Source organism: Sciurus vulgaris (assembly GCF_902686455.1).
Source record: "Sciurus vulgaris genome assembly, chromosome: 14".
NCBI lineage: Eukaryota > Metazoa > Chordata > Mammalia > Rodentia > Sciuridae > Sciurus > Sciurus vulgaris.
This window is the reverse complement of record NC_136475.1, coordinates 49,056,149-49,075,386: the sequence shown is the minus strand read 5'-3', so window position 1 is coordinate 49,075,386 and position 19,238 is coordinate 49,056,149. Positions and strand designations below refer to the sequence as shown.

The 19,238-nt window shown below is 33.7% G+C and overlaps 2 protein-coding genes across 11 annotated transcripts in view; one reads left to right on the top strand and one right to left on the bottom strand.

Moving 5' to 3' along the window:
* Positions 1-19,238, top strand: part of VRK2 (VRK serine/threonine kinase 2) — a gene marked incomplete at its 5' end in the record, with an annotated part of 141,219 nt that overhangs the window by 101,559 nt on the left and 20,422 nt on the right. For 3 of the 7 annotated variants that reach the window (XM_079110467.1, XM_079110466.1, XM_079110465.1), the window contains one exon: positions 2,744-3,116. The exons of 2 other annotated variants lie outside the window; for them this stretch is intronic. In XM_079110467.1, coding sequence (XP_078966593.1) covers positions 2,744-3,088 — 345 coding nt within the window. In that variant the 3' untranslated portion in view covers positions 3,089-3,116. 2 more of the 7 variants (XM_079110470.1, XM_079110468.1) reach the window with 2 other exon arrangements.
* Positions 3,045-19,238, bottom strand: part of FANCL (FA complementation group L) — a 69,182-nt gene continuing 52,988 nt past the window's right edge. The window contains exons 8-14 of one of the 4 annotated variants that reach the window (XM_079110473.1): positions 8,120-8,270; positions 5,932-6,015; positions 5,634-5,679; positions 5,436-5,517; positions 4,579-4,695; positions 3,435-3,506; positions 3,045-3,183 (exon numbers count right to left, since the gene is read on the bottom strand). In XM_079110473.1, coding sequence (XP_078966599.1) covers positions 3,148-3,183; positions 3,435-3,506; positions 4,579-4,695; positions 5,436-5,517; positions 5,634-5,679; positions 5,932-6,015; positions 8,120-8,270 — 588 coding nt within the window. In that variant the 3' untranslated portion in view covers positions 3,045-3,147. The other 3 variants (XR_013759142.1, XM_079110472.1, XM_079110474.1) reach the window with 3 other exon arrangements.

Below are 19,238 nucleotides of genomic sequence, written 5' to 3'. Positions count from 1 at the left end.
GATAACAGGAAAGATGCTTTGACAGCATCTTGTGAATCAGTAATACCCCATACATTGTAGGTTCAAAAGTTTAAAGTGTAAATGCAAAGAGTTGTGGTTAAGAAGAGAGTCCCCATCCCATCCACCCAGGACCACCTTGGTGTCATCTCCATAGGAATCATTTCAGCCAGCAAGATACTCAGAAGCCACTGCTGCCATGGTTCAGGTGGGATCCAGTACAGCTCATGTCAGCAGCAGACCCTGGCATCGTCCATGTGGTGATGTTGCATGCATTAGTTGTGGAATCATGAAGGTTTTCCACCAAGATTTCAAAGGAAAGCTGGGGAGGCCAGGCAGTGTGGGACAGGGCCAGAGACCCTGCGGGCATCTCCTAACTGGGTGATGTATGAAGCTATGAGAGTGAAGCCAAAGCCACAGCAAGGATCTAAGGGTTGGTATCAATCATGAAATAGAAGTACTCATCTACTACATATACATCTACTACATCAATTTTTTTCATGCCTTAACTCCTCCTCCTTCTTCTGAGATCCAAAGGTATTTTAGAATAACTTTTTCCCAGGCAACTGAGTCGCTTTATTTTTTTAAACATTTTATCTTGTTTGGATGTTTTCTTTTGCCTGACCTCTAATTAACTGTAAAATCAGTTATTAAACTTAGGGAATTTTTCCTTTTCTGCATTTTTCATATTTCTGCTAGTATTTCCCTGTTCACCATGTTTAATTTTTCTTGAAGTCCTTGAACATATTGATGCAGATGTTTCATAGTCCTTGTTCAGTAGTTCTATCTGAACTGAAATATCTGATTTTTTTCCTGGTTATGGTTTACATTTTCATGCATCCTATATGTAGCAAAGTATGTTTGTGTACTGAGAACTGTGGATCCTATGGTCAGATTTTACTGCATTCCTTTCAAGAGTTTTGAGTTCGTTCCAGCAGTTAATTTACTGGTGGTTCAACTTGATCATGTCATAACTTTGCTTTAGGCTTTTGTGGCCTGGTCTAGAGTAAGTGTAATTTAAATTGTAGACTTTCTGAAATCTGGTTATTTCCTTTCCTCAAATATCTTAGTCTTGTTAGTTTTAGATGCCTCCTAAGTGCTTCATATCTCTGTTCTGATTTTATCATTTGTATCATGGGTTTTTATGACAGGAGAGCCTGATACCCATTATTCATGGCCAGAGAAGTGATACTGATATTTTCCAAGCTCCCCAATTGTTTTTAATGTGCATTCAAGGTTAAGTAACTGGTCTAATGAAGGGTTTCTTGACAGCACCATTGGTTTTTTAGGCTGGATTTTATTTTGTTGGGTAGCTGTCCTTTATGTTGTAGGATTTTCAACAACATTCCTAGTATTCATCCCCTAGATGTCAAAAGTACCTCCTCCCAGTTGTGGTAACCCAAGATGTTTCTGGAAATTATTAAATGTTTTTGTCTTGACCTATTCAACTGTTTTTATGCAAAAGCATCCATAAACAATACATTTTTAAAAAATGGACGTAGCTATGTACCAATAGATCTCTTCAAAAAAGTATACGGTGGCAATTATTGTCAACTTCTATTATAAACTGTCTTTCCCAATCAGACCTCAGTAGAAAAAAAGACAACAGGTGATTCAATTCTAAGAGCACCTTCCCATTTGATGTTATTTGTTGGTGCTGAAAATGAAGGGTTTCAGTTACTCAATAGACGGTTCTTGAAATTTTAGTAGCTTGATTTCTAACTAGATGGAAATACTTCTTTTACATGTAAGTTAAATGTAAGTGTTGCTTAACTAAAAAGTGATTCTCAACCCTTAGAAATATGATTGGAAGGCACAGTTCTTTGAGAATGATTTACAATGTACTGGAATACTTATTACTTCTCTTGTCTCTAGTGAATAAAGCCAACAGGACTTAGGAAAACTGCATTAGTATATAACTTTGTTAGCTCTCAGAAAAGGATAGTTTTAAGTTGTCTGTCTCTCAACTAATTTGTTTCTTTTTAATAGGAAAGCTAGAGTCTTCAGAACATCTCTTCTTTGTTTCTTGTAAATTATGTAGAAATCCTTTCTGACCATCTAAAACTTTGGATCCTGAAAGTGATTTTTTTCTAGGGTGGGGGAGACTTTCTGAAGGGTGGCAGTTGAGAGATTGAGCTCATACTGGAAAATGATGGTGTTGCAGATGTTTCTGAGTGAAAATAACAAGAAGATTAAAGTATTTCTGCTTTGTTTTATAAATGGAGTCAGGAGAGGGCAATCCTGAGATCACTAAAGAAGAAAAACAACTCCTCCTGACTTTCAGCCAGTTATGTAGTGAGGAAAGAACTGATTCCTGAGGCTCTGACCCACACGAATGATGGTGCAAGCACTGAAGCAGCTTCTCAAATTGTATTTAACCAGTTAATTGAATATCTACTCAGTGTGTCTGTTGGGCTTTACAACTTTGCAAAAGTCGTGTCACATTATCCACTGTGAAGTTTTCTTGGCATGTATACTTCACTCAGTAAATAAAGCAGGCATCATTTGACTTGCCAAGACATGCAAAAGGTTGAGAATAGTGACAAAATGCTTGACCATCTTGCCCAGAGAATTGTTTTTATATTCTGTATGTTTAATTATATACTATTTAATGAAATGGCCTATTTGTTTTAAAAGAATCACCCAATGGTTCTGATTTGATTAAATTTTATTTGGCATTCTTACAGAATATACAAAACACACAAATAACTGAATCTAACAAAATATATATGTATTTTTTCCATAGGAAGGCAGAAAGAGAAGACAAAAATATCGTGAGTCTTCAGAACTTCTGAATGAAATAAACACTTTCCCCCCAAAATCTAGCTATGTGCGATTCCCAAATTCATTTTATGAGCCCTATCAAAATTTTACCAATCCAGATATAATCGGCAAGTCAAGATCTCCTCCTTGGTATACATTTACTTCCCCAAATGGTACAGGGGTCACAGACTTAGAAAGTTCTACAGGACTCTGGCCTGCAATTTCCCAGTTTACTCTTAGTGAAGAAGCAAAGGCAGATGTATATTATTATGGCTTCATCATACTTTTCCTTTTGATATTAGTATGTTTTGCTTTATATGTTCTCTGAAGATATCAAATAAAATCCTTTAATAAAGTTTCTATTTCTTCATAGAAACATTTCTTATTTCAGGGTTTCCTTCCAGACATTTTCAAGGTAATTGGCTTTAAAAAAAAAAAAAAAAAATATATATTTTTTAAAGTTTGTGAACACTAAAGAAATTCTTATACTACATGTCACCATACAGTTTGGGACATACTTCTCTGATGTTTCAAGTAAATTAGGAAATCTAGAAAAGGAATTCTTGGAGACAACTTTTCTTACCAGGTAAATAGAGAATAATGTGTTTCAAAAAGTTCTAGATAAGCTGATATTCATAAAAGGCACATTTTATGCATTGTGATAATTTGCTTACCTTACTACAATATGGACATTCACCAAAGATGATGTTAAAACTCTGTCTACTAGTGAGTAGTCCTCTCAACCACTGAAGATTTTAAAAAGAAGCAATGTCAGCATGATTACAGTTACTGCAAAAATAATTATTTCTCAGTATATTCTATTTTTATTCCAGATGATTAACCTTCCTAACTGTTTTATTAGAGCAAGGAATACATTTAATACATTTCGAGCCCTAGGTTAAATCCCTAGCACCACCAGTGGGGGGAGAAAAGATAAATTTTTTGAGCCAAATACCAGATTATTACTAATTTGAATAACAAGAAAAAATCAACATGGACTAGTTCGAACCACTGGTTTATAAGCCCCTTTGATGAGAGTTATACTTTCTCTAGCCTCAAAGATAATGCATAGATGTTCCTGGGGCTTACACACCTTCCCTAACTCCATTTATCAATACAAGAAATCCTGCCACAAAATATCACATAAGCTTTCAAAAGTTTAGTCTCACTTGTGGTCTTAATCACCAAGACTAGATTCTAAACCCACTGATTACAAGTGTAAGGCAATTTTTAAAAGTTAAATTTCTTATTACAAAAGCACCTGTTTCCTTAGAGTTCTATAATTAGACCTGATATTTTATGATTTTATGTAACAAACTGATGTTTGTCCCTACAGTCTTTATTGGTAAAGTGCACACAGTACCAAATGCTATCTTCAACCACAAAAATGGGATTGTTCCATTTCTTCTATACTTAAGTACAACCTGGAAAACAAGGTCCTCTAGCCATGTGTTAATTCCCTCCCTTCAGTACTGCCACCCTCCCCACCAGGATAAACCTACAGAGCTTTGCACTGTGGTAACATTTACAGAAAGATTCTAATGTACCACCAATTTAATCTGTTATGCAAAATAAGCTAGTCCATAAATACATTCTGGATAGATTTTTCTCCCTTCTTGGATACTTTAAGCATTTCTTCATTTACTAGTAATTATGATAAAGAAATGAAAGCATACAAGCAGCTGAATAAACTGGTAAAAGGAGTTAAGGGCAGAAAAGGATATCACGAATGAGTAAATGAATCATGTATTTCAAATATGCACACTTTCTATGCTGTATTAGCTGAAAATAAGTCTTGCTGTTATTTTTTAGTTTTACCTCATATAAGCATATTTGATGGAAAGGCTGTCCACACTGGGGATTACCACACACTTGATCAGGAATGTTACCATCAAGTTGATAGGCATAACAAATTCCACATTCCATAGTAAAGTCCTTCAAAAGAAAAGTATGTCTATGCATATTTCTTTACAATGCATAATGTAAGATTAGGAAAAATAATACATACACAATATTAAATTTTTATATTTTTATAAAAGTACTGCTATATTGAACATTTAAGCATTAAGTACATTAAGGTACTTTATTTAGAGTATTTCTTTTTTCATTCAAATACACTGATGTACCAAATTTCATTTTTCGGCCGTAGGGATTTTCCCATATGCATGAACATGTCTGTATAGTTTGTAAAGACAGGAATGGACATCATCTAGTGATTAATAAGCTTCAAAATCTTATAACTACAGGAAGAAGAAAACCATCACCACCACTTAGTATTCTACAACCTTAGTAGCTATGTAAAAATCAATTTTTTATCTTTACAATAGTAAAGATAAAATTTTTTTTAAAAATATTGCCATCCTTCATAAATACTTATATCAAGTTAATTCAAACTATAAAACATCCAAATATCTCATTAGCTACTTCAGACTTTTCCCTTTATTTTTAATGATAAATGCCTGTCAATCACTCTGCTGCTAAAGGCCATGAAAAAAGTACATTTTAAACCATTGAAGGTTAACAAGTTCTTTGATATAACTGTTAATTTGTAGTTCAGAGGTCTGTGTTAGAACATTCTTCTAATTCCCTCCCCTTCAGCCTCATATTTCTGAGAGAAGCATTTAAATTTCATTTTGCAACACAATGTGGAATATCAAAGCACTGATAAAACTTACAGATTTTTCCAGGATACTACGAGCTGGAAAATCAATTTCTAAAACATCCTTCAAATTTTGTAATAGACTGTTTTCTGGATCCCTAAAAGCATGGGGGAAAAAAACAAAATAAAACACCACTATATACAAAACTTTTTATAAAACTTTTATAAAGTTTATAAAATCATAGAAAAATAAATATATTGCCAAGATACTAACCACAAATGTATGTTCTGGCTCAGCTTAATTCCCAGGGGTTTTACCACTTCAAATATTAAAACAAAAAAATTAGTTAAATAATTTAGGGTTTTCTCCTCTCATTTTGTATAGCCACATTTGGTACAGAAAGTTGTTTCTGAAATATTTGATTTGAAAACCTAAATCATACACAGTGTGTTAAATAAAAGTATATAATTTCATTTAAAATAATTACTATTTCTATTTTAGAATTTTATACTTAACAGTGGTATCCAAGGATTTTATGATTCTGTTACAAAATATTTCTGAGTTCTGATACCATGGTCAGCTCCAAGAAAGCAGCATTCAGGAAGCATAGTAGGATGCCTGGGGTCTACCTCTATATTTATGGAAGCATTATTTCCTAGAACAAAGGAAGATTAAAGTTTTCAGAAGTGGAATAATTCATTAAGCCAACCAAGACATCAGTCTAACTGCCAATTTTATTGTATACCCAAGTAAAGATTAACAAAATGTTTTATAAAAAGAATCAGTAAGATTCAGGGATCTCAAGTTTAAAAAAACAGTTAATTCATAAATATAAGTAAGTTGGGATTCTGGTCAATTCTGTTATAGAAAAGTTTTAGTAAATGTAAGTGTAGGAAGTGATGATCTAAAAATTATTTTTCATGGCTTTAAAAGTTTACATTTTACAGAACTATGGTAGAATGTGAAAAGGCTTGTAATAAATGAAAGGTACATGTAAACATGTTTAAGTTCAAGTTTGTGAAATTTATATAAACATTCTCTGAATTCTTCGCTCGATGTGAAGCCCTTGTAATTTAACAAATGATTCAACACAATCAAATGGAAAAGTGAAAAACAAGCTATTTCACAAACTCTAAAAAAAATCTCTTTCTACCTGGCCCTGGATTCAAAGTTTTAACTGGAGTATAGTAAAAGCTCCAAAATTTTGCTGCTGCTGGGGGCATAGCTCAGATGGTAGAGTGCTTGCCTCACATGCTCAAGGCCTTGGGTTCAATCCCCAGCACCAAACACACACAAAAAAAATTTTACTGCTACTTTGTGAAGGTATACAGTATGAAATCAATTTCAACTTCATTTTTATAGTAAAAACATCTTAAATTCTGCACAATTTCATATAAGCCTTTTACCAAAGGTTGCAGTTACAAATACAATTACAAATCTGACAAAATGTTGTCATCAAGATAAAAAATGTAGTCATTCAATGAGAAAACTAAAAATTCAAAATTATCTTTACTATAAATATAAATTTCTTAGATAGCAATATCTTCTACTAATGGCTCTTCACTTAAATAATGGCTGTATTAACGAATCTTTCAGTTTGTCTAAAACTTGTCCCAATGCAACAAATCAATGCCTGAAGGCAGGGTGGGGCAGCTAAAGGTAAATACAGAGACAGTAACTAGGCTGTTTATGTTGAACAATAACAAATAAAAAGTACACAGTAAGAGTAATTATTTTAATGGGGCCACGAAAATAATACATTACATTTCTTTGAAGGAAATATTTTCATAATATTTGTTCATAAATATGTCATAATTCAGTCAATTCCAAATTAAATACTATTAGAATTTTTCAAACTAGAAAAATAACAATACTATTAGAGAATTATGCAATTATTCTTTCTTCTCATAAAAACATCAATTCTTACCCCATGCCCTAAATAACCTATTATGCCCTGGTGGAAAGTATAAAAATTGCTCACTAATTTGGACATGATTCACACCAGAATTTCAAAATATGCAAATATTTTGTATATGTGTCTTTCAAACACGTCTTCCAAAAACATACCTATTTAGACGAGGAAAGATATAAATGGGTAGATTAACACCAGAAATGGCATTTAATGTGGACATAAATATCTATTTATAATTTCTATAATTTTGAGAAAGACTGAAGTCTAAAATTGACTGACTTCTAGTATGTTTGCTCACAATGGAAAAACATACCATTTTACGGTTAAGAGAATATGATAACATTATAAGAATTTTATAGCTGTACTATATCTAACTCATTAACTTCATATGATTATCATAAAGAAAATGCTTAAAATGTATTCAGTTCTTGTGCCTTCTATTCACTCTTCAATGGCATGGTCCACTTTGGATTCTTTTACCTACTTCTATATTTTTGTCAGTATTTCCAGACTTATACCAATCTTGTCTAAATTTCTCAACTTCATTATTTCCTATACAGGTTTTTCTTGTTGTTCTAAGTAATGTGTATTTTTTAATACTATCGATGCTAAAAAAAAAAAACACTCTCAATGTCACCCCCACTGGAGCATTACCTTTTATAATGAAACACTTAAGTACCTGCCCTTTTCACCTGTAATATATTTGAATATGTGGTTATAAAAGAAATCATAATATCCTACAAAGTTTCATTATGATTTCAAATGTCATCTTTAGATTCATTTTCATAAATGATATAAAATAAAACCAAAAACCTAAAAATAAAATCTGTAATCCTCTTTTCCCTACCTAATGCAATTCTGCGTGCTGTTGCACTCCGTGTAGGTTTTTCTGGCTCAAGTACCCAGGTCTTCTCATCAATTTCATCCATAACATCCCAGAATGCCTTCAGTGATTCTAATGCTGCCAAAAACTGACTATGAATGCTTATTAAGGAGCCCTGTGAATAGATGAAAGCTGAATAAGTTATGTGGCATGCTACCAATAGGAGATAATCTTTCACTCAAAATACCTCAATTTAGAAATTTTAAGCTATTTCATTTCAGCTAGAAGGTGAACTCCAACAAACAACTCTCCCTGTGTTATATCTCTTCACCTCCACTAGCTTAACAGAATTCTTTTTACTGTCATTAGACTATATCCCACATTAGTATTATGACATACTGTATATGTGGAATAGTAATTACTAACCTACAACTTTATTAATGTATACCATATATCTAATGTATTGTGCATAGTGTCTATATAATTTTAGTATGAAAATGTGCTACGAAATGAAGTCAATGCAGCACTGTCTTTTTATTATAAAACTATCATTCTGTTAAACTCTTAAACATCATTAGGAAACACCTTTACAGTTCTAATTAGGCAAAAAGTATGAAAAAGGTTTAACATATTTTTAAAGTATTCAGATAAACTATGATTTAAATTTTAGTCCATCTGGATTTGGTTTAAGATATTAATCCTTTATGGGAGTTAGCTTAGATAAATTTTCACTAAGCGCCATCACCAATTTTTAAAAAGTTTATATTTTCACTCTTTTTTTTTTTTTTTTTTTTTTTTGGCAGTACTATGGACTGTGCCCAGGGGGCACTTTACCACTGAGCTATATCCCTGTTCCTTTTACATTTTGAGACAGAATTTCACTAAGTTTGGTGAATCTGGCCTTGAACTTGGGATTCTCATGGTCTTGGTCTCCTGAGTCACTAGGATTACAGGTGTGCACCCCCATGACCATCTTTTAAATAAAGTCAAAGTCAATGTTAAAATAATGTGGTATGGGGCTGGGAAAACAGCTCGGTTGGCAGAGTACTTGCCTCGAATGCACAGGGCCCTGGGTTCAATCCCCAGCACCACAAAATAATAATAAGAAGAAATGTTTAAAAGACAACTTTTTCTAAGTACTTTTTATACAAACAGTAAAATGATTTGAAAAGCATTAAGGGCTGTAGTTACTGTTTTAAATAAGCAAAACACATAATTAAAATAGTATAAATGTACTAGGCAAAGGTGAAACAAGCCAACAATGCAAGTTTAAGACTCTATGTAAGAGAAAGAAAGTAGCCACTTCATACACACGTGTCTTACTTCCATGTGCTTAAGGAAAACTCCATGCTTAAGGAAAACTTCTATCAAGTTTTATAGAAAAACAGCTCTAGTAGGAACTAGAGCTTAATGTCTGAAAATAACCTTTTAGGACACAAAGGGTAAAATGTCTGTTCTGTTCTGGTTCATCATACCTACAAATTTGGACAACAGAATGCAGCAATCAGAAAACTTAACTTCCCAAGTAACTAGTATTTAAATTGGAATAGCAGTGTCTTTTCCTTTCTCATTCTCTCCATCTATATCTATACATATACATGTATTTAAAATCTAGTGTTATTTAATACCCCTCAAAAGTGAAAGTTTTCATAATGTTTTATTTTAAAGTATATCCAGGTGTTGTCCATTTCTCTTATGTGCAGCTACAAATAAAATTGTAACTGCATTTTGAACAGAAAATAAGACACTTTAAAATAAGAAATGAGCCAATAACAGTAAAAAAAAAAAAAAAATGAGAAAATAACATCAAAAAAAGGAAACAATCCTCAAACTAGAGGTCACTTGGTAATTATAGAAAAAGTACATTTTAAATACTAAAAGTCATTATCAAATTTCATAAACACACACACACACATACCATAAATGACAAGGAATAATATTAGCAAAAACTAGTTATACTTAAGTAAGTATTTTACAGGGAGATGAATTGCCTATTGTTTCAAAATAAAAATAGCCAACTCATTTTGTAACATAAGCGGTTTCATATCTCACCAAAAGTACCATGTTATTTTAAGATTTACTTTTTTGGCCAATTTGCAATCTAAAAAATAAAATGAAAAATGAATCAAAGAAAATGTTCAGAAATGGGTGAGAACACCAATTATAAGATAACATTAAGATGCAACAAAACAAAATTAAAAAGCATCGATGATTATGTAAAACAACCTGAGCTCTCATACTACTTACTGGTGGGCATGTAAAATGGCACCAACTGCTTTTGGAAAGATTTGGTAACTGCATTCCCTTTAAAAACTGAACATATCCGTATCTTGTAACCTAGCAAGTCTAATCTAAGAGCAGTGAAAAGATAAGTCCATAACAAGACTTCCTAGAAAGCTCTTTGCAGCTATATTTCTACAAGCCCTTAATGAAACTGTATTCCCAAGAACCCAAAACTAGAAATAGTCCAGATGCCCATCAAGAGAAGAAAGGATAAACAAATCCCAGTAAATTCAAGTGATGGAGTACTACTCAGGAATAAAAAAGAGCAAACTATTAATATATGTCACAACATGAGCAAATTTCAAAACTATGCTGGGTGAAATAACCCTATGTACAAGAAGAGTACATAATATATGCTTATAGGAAGTTTGGAACAGGCATAATTTAAGTTATGGGGAAAATATCAAAATAATGGGGATTTACTAGAAGGGATAGGACTGGGATGGGGATGTTATACATCTTGAATATGGATTGCATAGGTGTGTCCATTTACTGGGTTAATAGTATACTTCAGATTTGTGCATTTCATTGTTTTCAAATTGAACAAAGTTAAAGGGTTTGCATGCTGATATATTTTAGAGAAAGTGTTCTAATACCTGCAAATTATTTTGGAAGGCAATAAAAATCAGATGGCTTTATGGATAGAGGGATGGATAAATGTGAAGATATGTGATTAAATAAGTACAGTAAATATTAACCGTAGAATCTAAGTAGTGGTTATATGGGTATTCATCAAATTTTTTCACGGTTTCTGTACATTTGAACATGTATAATAAAATGTTAAAAGGGAAATTAATCTTAAAAATATTAAATTATATAAATTATGCATGAGTTATTTATAATTGAGAAAATTAAAATTACTCCTCTAGGTCAGGTTATGAACTGATTTGTTGCATTTTTGCAAATATTTAATAATTAGACTTTTAAAGTAAATTTTTAAGTCTACATAATTAACTTCTTAAATCTATATACAATTAGATAGTAAACTTGCAATCATGTCTTCCTAGGGAAAAAGCTCATTCTCTAAGTAAATTATCTTTGAAATGTTTATGACAGGCATTCTTTTTTTTCTTTTTTTTAGAATTTTTTTTATTGTAAACAAACGGGATACATGTTGTTTCTATATTTGTACATGGAGTCAAGGCATACCATTTGTGAAATCATAAATTTACATAGGGCAATGTTGTTTGATTCATTATGTTATTTTTTTCCCTTCCCCCCCATCCCTCCCACCACTCTTTTCCCTCTGTACAGTCCTTCCTTCCTCCATTCTTACCACCCTCCTTATTCCTAACCCTAAACTTAACCCTAACCCTAATGCTAACACCTCCCATCCCCCATTATATGTCCTCATCCGCTTATCAGCGAGATCATTCGTATGACAGGCATTCTTAATCACACAATCTTAAGAGGATTAAAAAAATTTAGAGAATATAAGAAGTTATATTCTCTTTTTAGTAAAATTTAGCCTTTCCTTCAACTATAAATAGTCTTTTAAAACCCACTGAAGTATTATCAGTACCTCTTTAAAATAAAAATCATACAGGAATAACTTAAGAAACTTACAACACTAATATATATTCTACACGGACATTCCTTTTCAATTGATCTTAGTTCAGTGCAGCCTTTGGCACTAGAACTTTTAAAAGGTTCCCCAGTGATTCTAACATGCAGACAAGGTTGAGAACCACTGGTGGAACAATGAATAGCCATACTTGTTACAGTTTAAATGGTCCCAGAGTCAGATTTGCATAAGATTCAGGCAGTCCAGCCTGTAAGGAAAAAAGCATCCTTCAGAACATTTTCATCATAACTTTAATAAGTAATATTTTATTTCTATAATAAATTTGGGGGTATTAGGGATAAAAGGGGAATTTATTTTATAAAATAAGACCTTATCAAAGAAAATGCTTTATCTTTATCAACTGAAAATGCTCAATTTTTAGCCATATTCAACAAACTAAGTCAAGCAATGAAGAGTTAGTCTTCTTTTACACAAAGTAATATAAAATTAAATAATACTACATAAATGAATTCTGTCCTAATATAGTTCAACTCAGCAAATATGAATAATGTGTTTACCAAGTGTTATTCTCTATACTAAATACTAATGATGTTAAGAACATAGAGCCAGGCATGGTGGCACATCCTGTAACCCCAGCCACTTGCGAGTCTGAGGCAGGAGGATCACACGTCCCAGGCCACCCTCAGCAACTTAACAAGGCCTAAGTAACTTAGCGAGACCATGTCTTAAAATAAGAAAGTGCTGGGAATGTAGCTCAGTGCCCCTGGGTTCAATTCCTGTTACAAAAAACGGGGTGAGATTTGTTGGTCAAGATCATAAACTGTAGTCAAATCTCAAGACACATTCATAGCTCCACCACTTACAATTGCATCTTTCTCAGCAAGTTAGTTAATCTCTTTTACCTTCTTGTGTAAGCTTTCTGTCACTATAATAACGTACGTGTGTCATTAACTGTGTTAGTCATCTTTTTGGAGGTTTTTATCCACAGATGGCTGGCTCCATTACTCTGAAGTGAGGCAGAACATCATGGCAGAATGCAGTGGCAGAGAAAAGCTGCTCAGCTTATAGCAGCAGGAAAGAAGGGAAGTGGGGAGGGGCAGCAGGGACATGATAAAGTGGCTGAGGGCACATATCCCAGTAACCATGGTCCAATCATGTCCCTATGTCCAGTTTCCACCACCTTCTGGCAGTATATTCAGTTATCAGTGATTAATCCACTGATGAGGTCAGAGCCCTCACAATATAATCACCTCCCCAAAGCCCCACCTCTGGACATTGCTGCGCCAGGGACCAAGCCTTCAGCACATGAGCCTTGGGGGAACATTACAGATCCAAACTGTATCATTATCAAGTGCAAAGGTTTATTTCAGTTCACAGTTCCGGAGTTTCCAACTCAGGATCAGGCAAACTCATCACTTCTGGGCCTCTAATAAGGTGCCAAATGGCAGTGGCAGGGAGCATGTGGTAGAACAAACTGTTCAGCTCACAGCAGGGAAGCAAAAAGGAACAAGCCTGGGCCCCAACAATTCCCATCAAGGATATGCCCCCAGTGGCCTAAGGACCACCAGTAATCCCCACCTCCTAAACAGTGCTGTCCTGGGGACCAAGCCTTTTTAACCCATGGGTCTTTGGGGGGACACTTATCCAAATCACAGCAGTTCTATAATATGGAAATAGTGTTACTGAGATAAGGTATACAAAACACTAATTGGAGATTAGTGCTCTATCTGAAGTATGATTGGCAAAGATATTCTCCCACTCTGTAGGCTCTTTCTTCGCATTGCTGATAGTTTCCTTTGCTGAGAGAAAGCTTTTTAGTTTGAATCTATCCCAGTGGTTGATTCTAGCTTTTATTTCTTGTGCTATGGGAGTCCTGTTAAAGAAGTCTGATCCTAGACCAACAAGGTGAAGATTTGGACCTACTTTTTCTTCTATAATCTGCAGGGTCTCTGGTCTGATTCCGAGGTCCTTAATCCATTTTGAGTTTAGTTTCGTGCATGGTGAGAGATATGGGTTTAGTTTCATTCTGTTGCATATGGATTTCCAATTCTCCCAGCACCGTTTGTTGAAGAGGCTATCTTTTCTCCATTGCATATTTTATACTTCAGATACAGCACTAATCTCCAGAATCTATAAAGAACTCAAAAATCTCTACTCCAAGAATTCAAATAATCCAGTTGACAAATGGGCTAAGGAAATGAATAGACACTGCACAGAAGATGATCTACAAGCAATCAACAAACATATGGAAAAATGTTCAACATCTCTAGTAATAAGAGAAATGCAAATCAAAACCACCCTAAGATTCCATCTCACCCCAATTAGAATGGCGATTATCAAGAATACAAGCAACAACAGGTGTTGGCGAGGATGTGGGGAGAAAGGTACACTCATACATTGCTGGTGGGGCTGCAAATTAGTGCAGCCACTCTGGAAAGCAGTGTGGAGATTCCTTAGAAAACTTGGAATGGACCCTCCATTTGACCCAGCTATCCCACTCCTTGGCCTATACCCAAAGGACTTAAAATCAGCATACTACAGAGATACAGCCACATCAATGTTCATAGCTGCTCAATTCACAATAGCCAGACTGTGGAACCAACCTAGATGCCCTTCAATTGATGAGTGGATAAAGAAACTGTGGTATATATATATATATATATATATACACACAATGGAATATTACTCAGCCATAAAGAATGATAAAATTATGGCATTTGCAGGCAAATGGATGAAATTGGAGAATATCATGCTAAGTGAGATAAGCCAATCTCAAAAAGCCAAAGGACGAATGATATCGCTAATAAGTGGAGGATGACACATAATGGGGGGAGGGAAGGGTTAGTGTTAGGGTTAGAGTTAGGGTTAGGGAGGGGGGCAAGTATGGAGGAAGGAAGTACTGTATAGAGGGAAAAGAGGGGTGGGAGGGGTGGGGGGAAGGGAAAAAATAACAGAATGAATCAAACAACATTACTCTATGTAAATTTATGATTACACAAATGGTATGCCTTTATGCCATGTACAAGCAGAGAAACATGTATCCCTTTTGTTTACAATAAAAAATAAATTAAATAAATAAATAAAAAAAAGAGACTTACACCGCCCCCTTTTTGAGCATAAGCTAAAAAAAAATAAAAAAAAACACTAATTGTTTAACATACAGTGAATGTTTCAATTATGCAGTCATTATTGTAAGACATTATTGTAAGTTCACAGCCCAATAAAAAAAAATAGCAAACAGGAAAATAGCTGTTCCATATTAGACAAAAGATTGTTACCCTTAACATATAAAGGATTATTGATAAAATCAATAAGGAAAATAGAAAAAAAAACAGGAATAGAAAAATGGGGGATAATGGGGGAATTCCCTAAAGACAAAATATGCATAATCTAATAAAAAATTTTCAACCCCGTGAGTTTAGACATTATTTCTCTAATTACAAAGCTTCAGGGTAAGCAAAGGAAATTAGAGAAGTCTCAGGGTTAGAAGATGATGGTGAAAAAAAGTTCACTGGGTAGGGAATATGCATTTTCTGAAGTCGCCTTTCCTTCGATAACAGCTCAATCTCATAGTTTGGTTCTTTTCTTACCAGACTCTCATTATTAGTTAGCACTTTATCACAGAATCTCAGTAAATAGGCAAGCATTTTGCAGGTCCTATGGGACCCTGGTCCATGACCTTAATCCACTCCAGAATAATCAATAGTAGTCTTGTTCTCAATATGTTCCAATGACTTTATTCCATTTCTTCATTAGTTCCTGGTTAGTATGGGTAAAAAAAAAAACAAACCAATCCTCTTTATAGTGACAATTTTTATTTTCTTCTTTGTTCTTTTGATTTTCTACAATAACACATTATTTTTATAATCATAAAAATACCTAGGGTTTATAATCATAAAAAAACCCTAGGTAAAACAGAAATAAAAGGTCAGATAGCCGTCCTTTCATTTCATGATATATGTAATATACCAAAAAATATGTTAAGTCGATAAAACTAATAGGACTATGTTGAGGTCTCTGATACAGGGATAGAAGCACCCAGGTCATAAGAAAGTTACAGCTCTAATCTTGAGGGTAATGAGGTTTTTGAGATATACTTAGCCTCTCTTTAAAGCTTTAAAACTGCAATTATATATGTAGGTGTGCAATAGATAACTTATAAGGTAACTCCCAGCTCTAAAAGTCAAGAATTCTAAATAGAACTGTTCAAAAATCCATAAAGTAGATAATGCTTTCCACTTAAAGTACCTATATTGCCTTTTAAGATGTCAATTACTATAATGTACTCCCATTTATTTCTAATTCTCATTTATAAACAGATTTTGTCAAATTATATATAAATACATATCTATTAAATATAATGTATATTTGATCTACTGTAGTCATTTCCTCTTCATCAAAAAGAACTTTCATATCAAAATACCCGGCTTTCAAATAAAAATCAAAATATTTAGATTACACTATATTTTATGGTCCCCATGTATTTAAGTCAAAATGTATTATGTAATTATTATTTTATAAAATATAAAGCAAACATTGCAATCTCCCAAAACACTGAATTGTTGAAATAGGTTTAGGACCGCAAGTTTCTAGCAGGAATAGCAAAGCAATTATATGAACTAAATATACTAAAAACCCAAAATTTATATTCAGAACACTGTGACTAATGAATTCACAAATCAAGAAAAAATGTCATGTTTATTGTACATATATACAGTACTATGATTAAAGGAAATTAATAAAAGAAAGAAGACCCCAAAAAATGAGAAGACAATAGAAATCAGCTATAGAAAAAAGATCAAGTAAACCCATACATATAAGGCTGAGTGCCCAAAATAACAAATTCTCACAGAGAAGAAAAGTAGCTCATAATCCATGATCATAATGCAATAGCCTCAAGACTGCTGGTGTGGTAGAAGAGAGACGCAAAACAGACCATTTTTTAAGACACCCACCACAAAAATATTACAACTTTTTTAAAAAGAGGAAACATTATAAGAAACTTGGAGAATACAAAAGGTTAAAAAGGAATAGCAACCACAAACATTTTACCTCAACTGCCCCAAAAGATTTGCAACAAAGGTTTATGTTCAAGACCAACCACGACAGATTTTTTTTTTTTTTTTTTTTTTTGGTCTATTTTAATGTGGAGTTCAGCTACAGCAGAAAAAAAGAGATAAGAACTAACAAGAGAAATTGGGAAACTGCCTCTAAAACATCACATGCACAGGGCACACTTTAACAGGGAGCTATTCTCTGATACAGAGTGTAATCTTCCTACAGTGAAAAACAAAGGTCAAAAGAATATAAGTATTACTCTTTTTGGGAACAGGGTACTGCAGACTGAACCCAGGGCACTAAGCTATATCCCAACGCTTTTTATTTTTTATTTTGAGATAGGATCTTATTAAGTTCTTAAGGCCTGGATAATTTTTGAGTCTGGCCTGAAACGTGATCCTCCTGCCTCAGTCTCCCAGGTTGTTGGGATTACAGGTGTAAGCCACTGCCAAAGTATTACTCTTCAAGTAGTTAGCACCCAGCTAAAGTATTACTTCAAGAAAAATAAAGACATCTCCAAGCAAGCATAAAGATATTAAGAAATCATTCCAATATGGAGTTCACTTAAGACTCTTAGTGAGATTCTCTGCACCTAAATCAGGCATCTGGACTGCCCTGTATATAGGCTTTGCCATGAAAAAAAAAATATTTGGGAGACCTATGTTGACTCACTAAAATTTTTTGAACATAGACAACTGAAAAGATTTCTAAATCAACCATCCGTTTGGTATGTCTTTTGCATTTAAACCTTGAGATCATGAACCATTAGAAAGCTGTCTGTAAAAATAAAAAAAAAAAAAAAACTAAAAAAGAGAAAAGAAAAAAGTTAGGCTGGCCAAAAGTCATCAAATCAAAACCTTAACAGAAAACTAAAAGGCTTATTCTACTTCCTGAATAGTTTTACAATTCCAAAACTATCCACTATTCCAATGTCCACTTGGGCTATTTTTGCAACACTTGCCAACTGTCACGATAGAACATGTACATGAACCATGTATCCCAAGATCTGAGCAGGATAAAGCCAGGTTGGTTACTTTGTTCATGTTTAATAAATAAACTATATCATTATTAAAAACCTTAAAGGTGTCACATTTTATAATCATTATTTATGAAGCATAAGTAATAGAGAATTTTTTCTTACTAGCTCCATGACTGCATGTTGTACCACTAGTGAAACAGGTATGTGATCTGGTTTTTCTTACCATGTCATCAGTTCATTGATGAATTATTTATGTTTAGATACAAACTCTCAAAACTATAGTAGTACATATGACTGAAATGCTAACAAACCTTTACTTTCATTCTACAAACTAGGTGTAAATACAGCTAAAATGTTAGTGCCTGCAGCCCAGTGTTAAGTTATAAAGAAGTCAAAATTTTTCCAATTGTGGTTACAAGTCAAAAGTAGTTGATAGCAAATGTGAAGAAGATTGCAATTTTCTGGGGTCAAGGATATCATTTTATAGAAGGCTAGTGCAGCCTTTGATTTATAAATTGATTTTAAAGAGGGTCTGCCAAATTTAACAGCTTAGGAAGTCATATATAGTTCATAGAATTTGTTCAATCCTGAAAAACAAGTCAAATAATCAAACAGCAAATATCAGGATTTTTTTTTTAAAGGTGAATTTCTAGGCCATAAGTATGAGTGCTGTATTTAGAACACTGTCCCTATGTCGTATTTATCAGTAGCATATGACAATGACAATTTGAGTGTGAGATCCCTTTGGAAAACAAACCCTGAGACAAAGGCTTATGTGAGGACAGTTTTTTGGAAATGAACTTAGGGAGTAGGGATTGGACAGGAGGAAAAGTCAAAATAAGGGTGTGTTTTCAGGCCAGTCACTATGCTCAATGGTGGCTTTGCAAGAAGCTGTAAAGAAAGTTCCTTAGAATTCCTATACCAGAATTAGAATTCAGGAACATTTATTTACTGGTTTCCATTATCCACTGGTCAAACTGCCTTTAGGACGATTAATTTTCTCACATTTCCAGGTTTGCATACATATGTATGCTTAGTGGCTTCCACAAGTACTCTTGGTCACAGAGAGATAATTTGAGAATGGTAAAGCTAGCTGGGGTGTTTTGTTAAGACATACCACTATGAAGCTGACTGAAGCAATGTAACCCACAGAGTGTTGCTAAAGAAGTGAAGTAGGGAAATCTTCTGACACCTAGCCAAAAGGTCATCAGGCATATGAGAAGTTCAATTCTGAGTTAAGTAAGCATATTTTGAAAACTTTTTTCACAAAAAGTCAATGCTTTCATGGTCATAAAAGG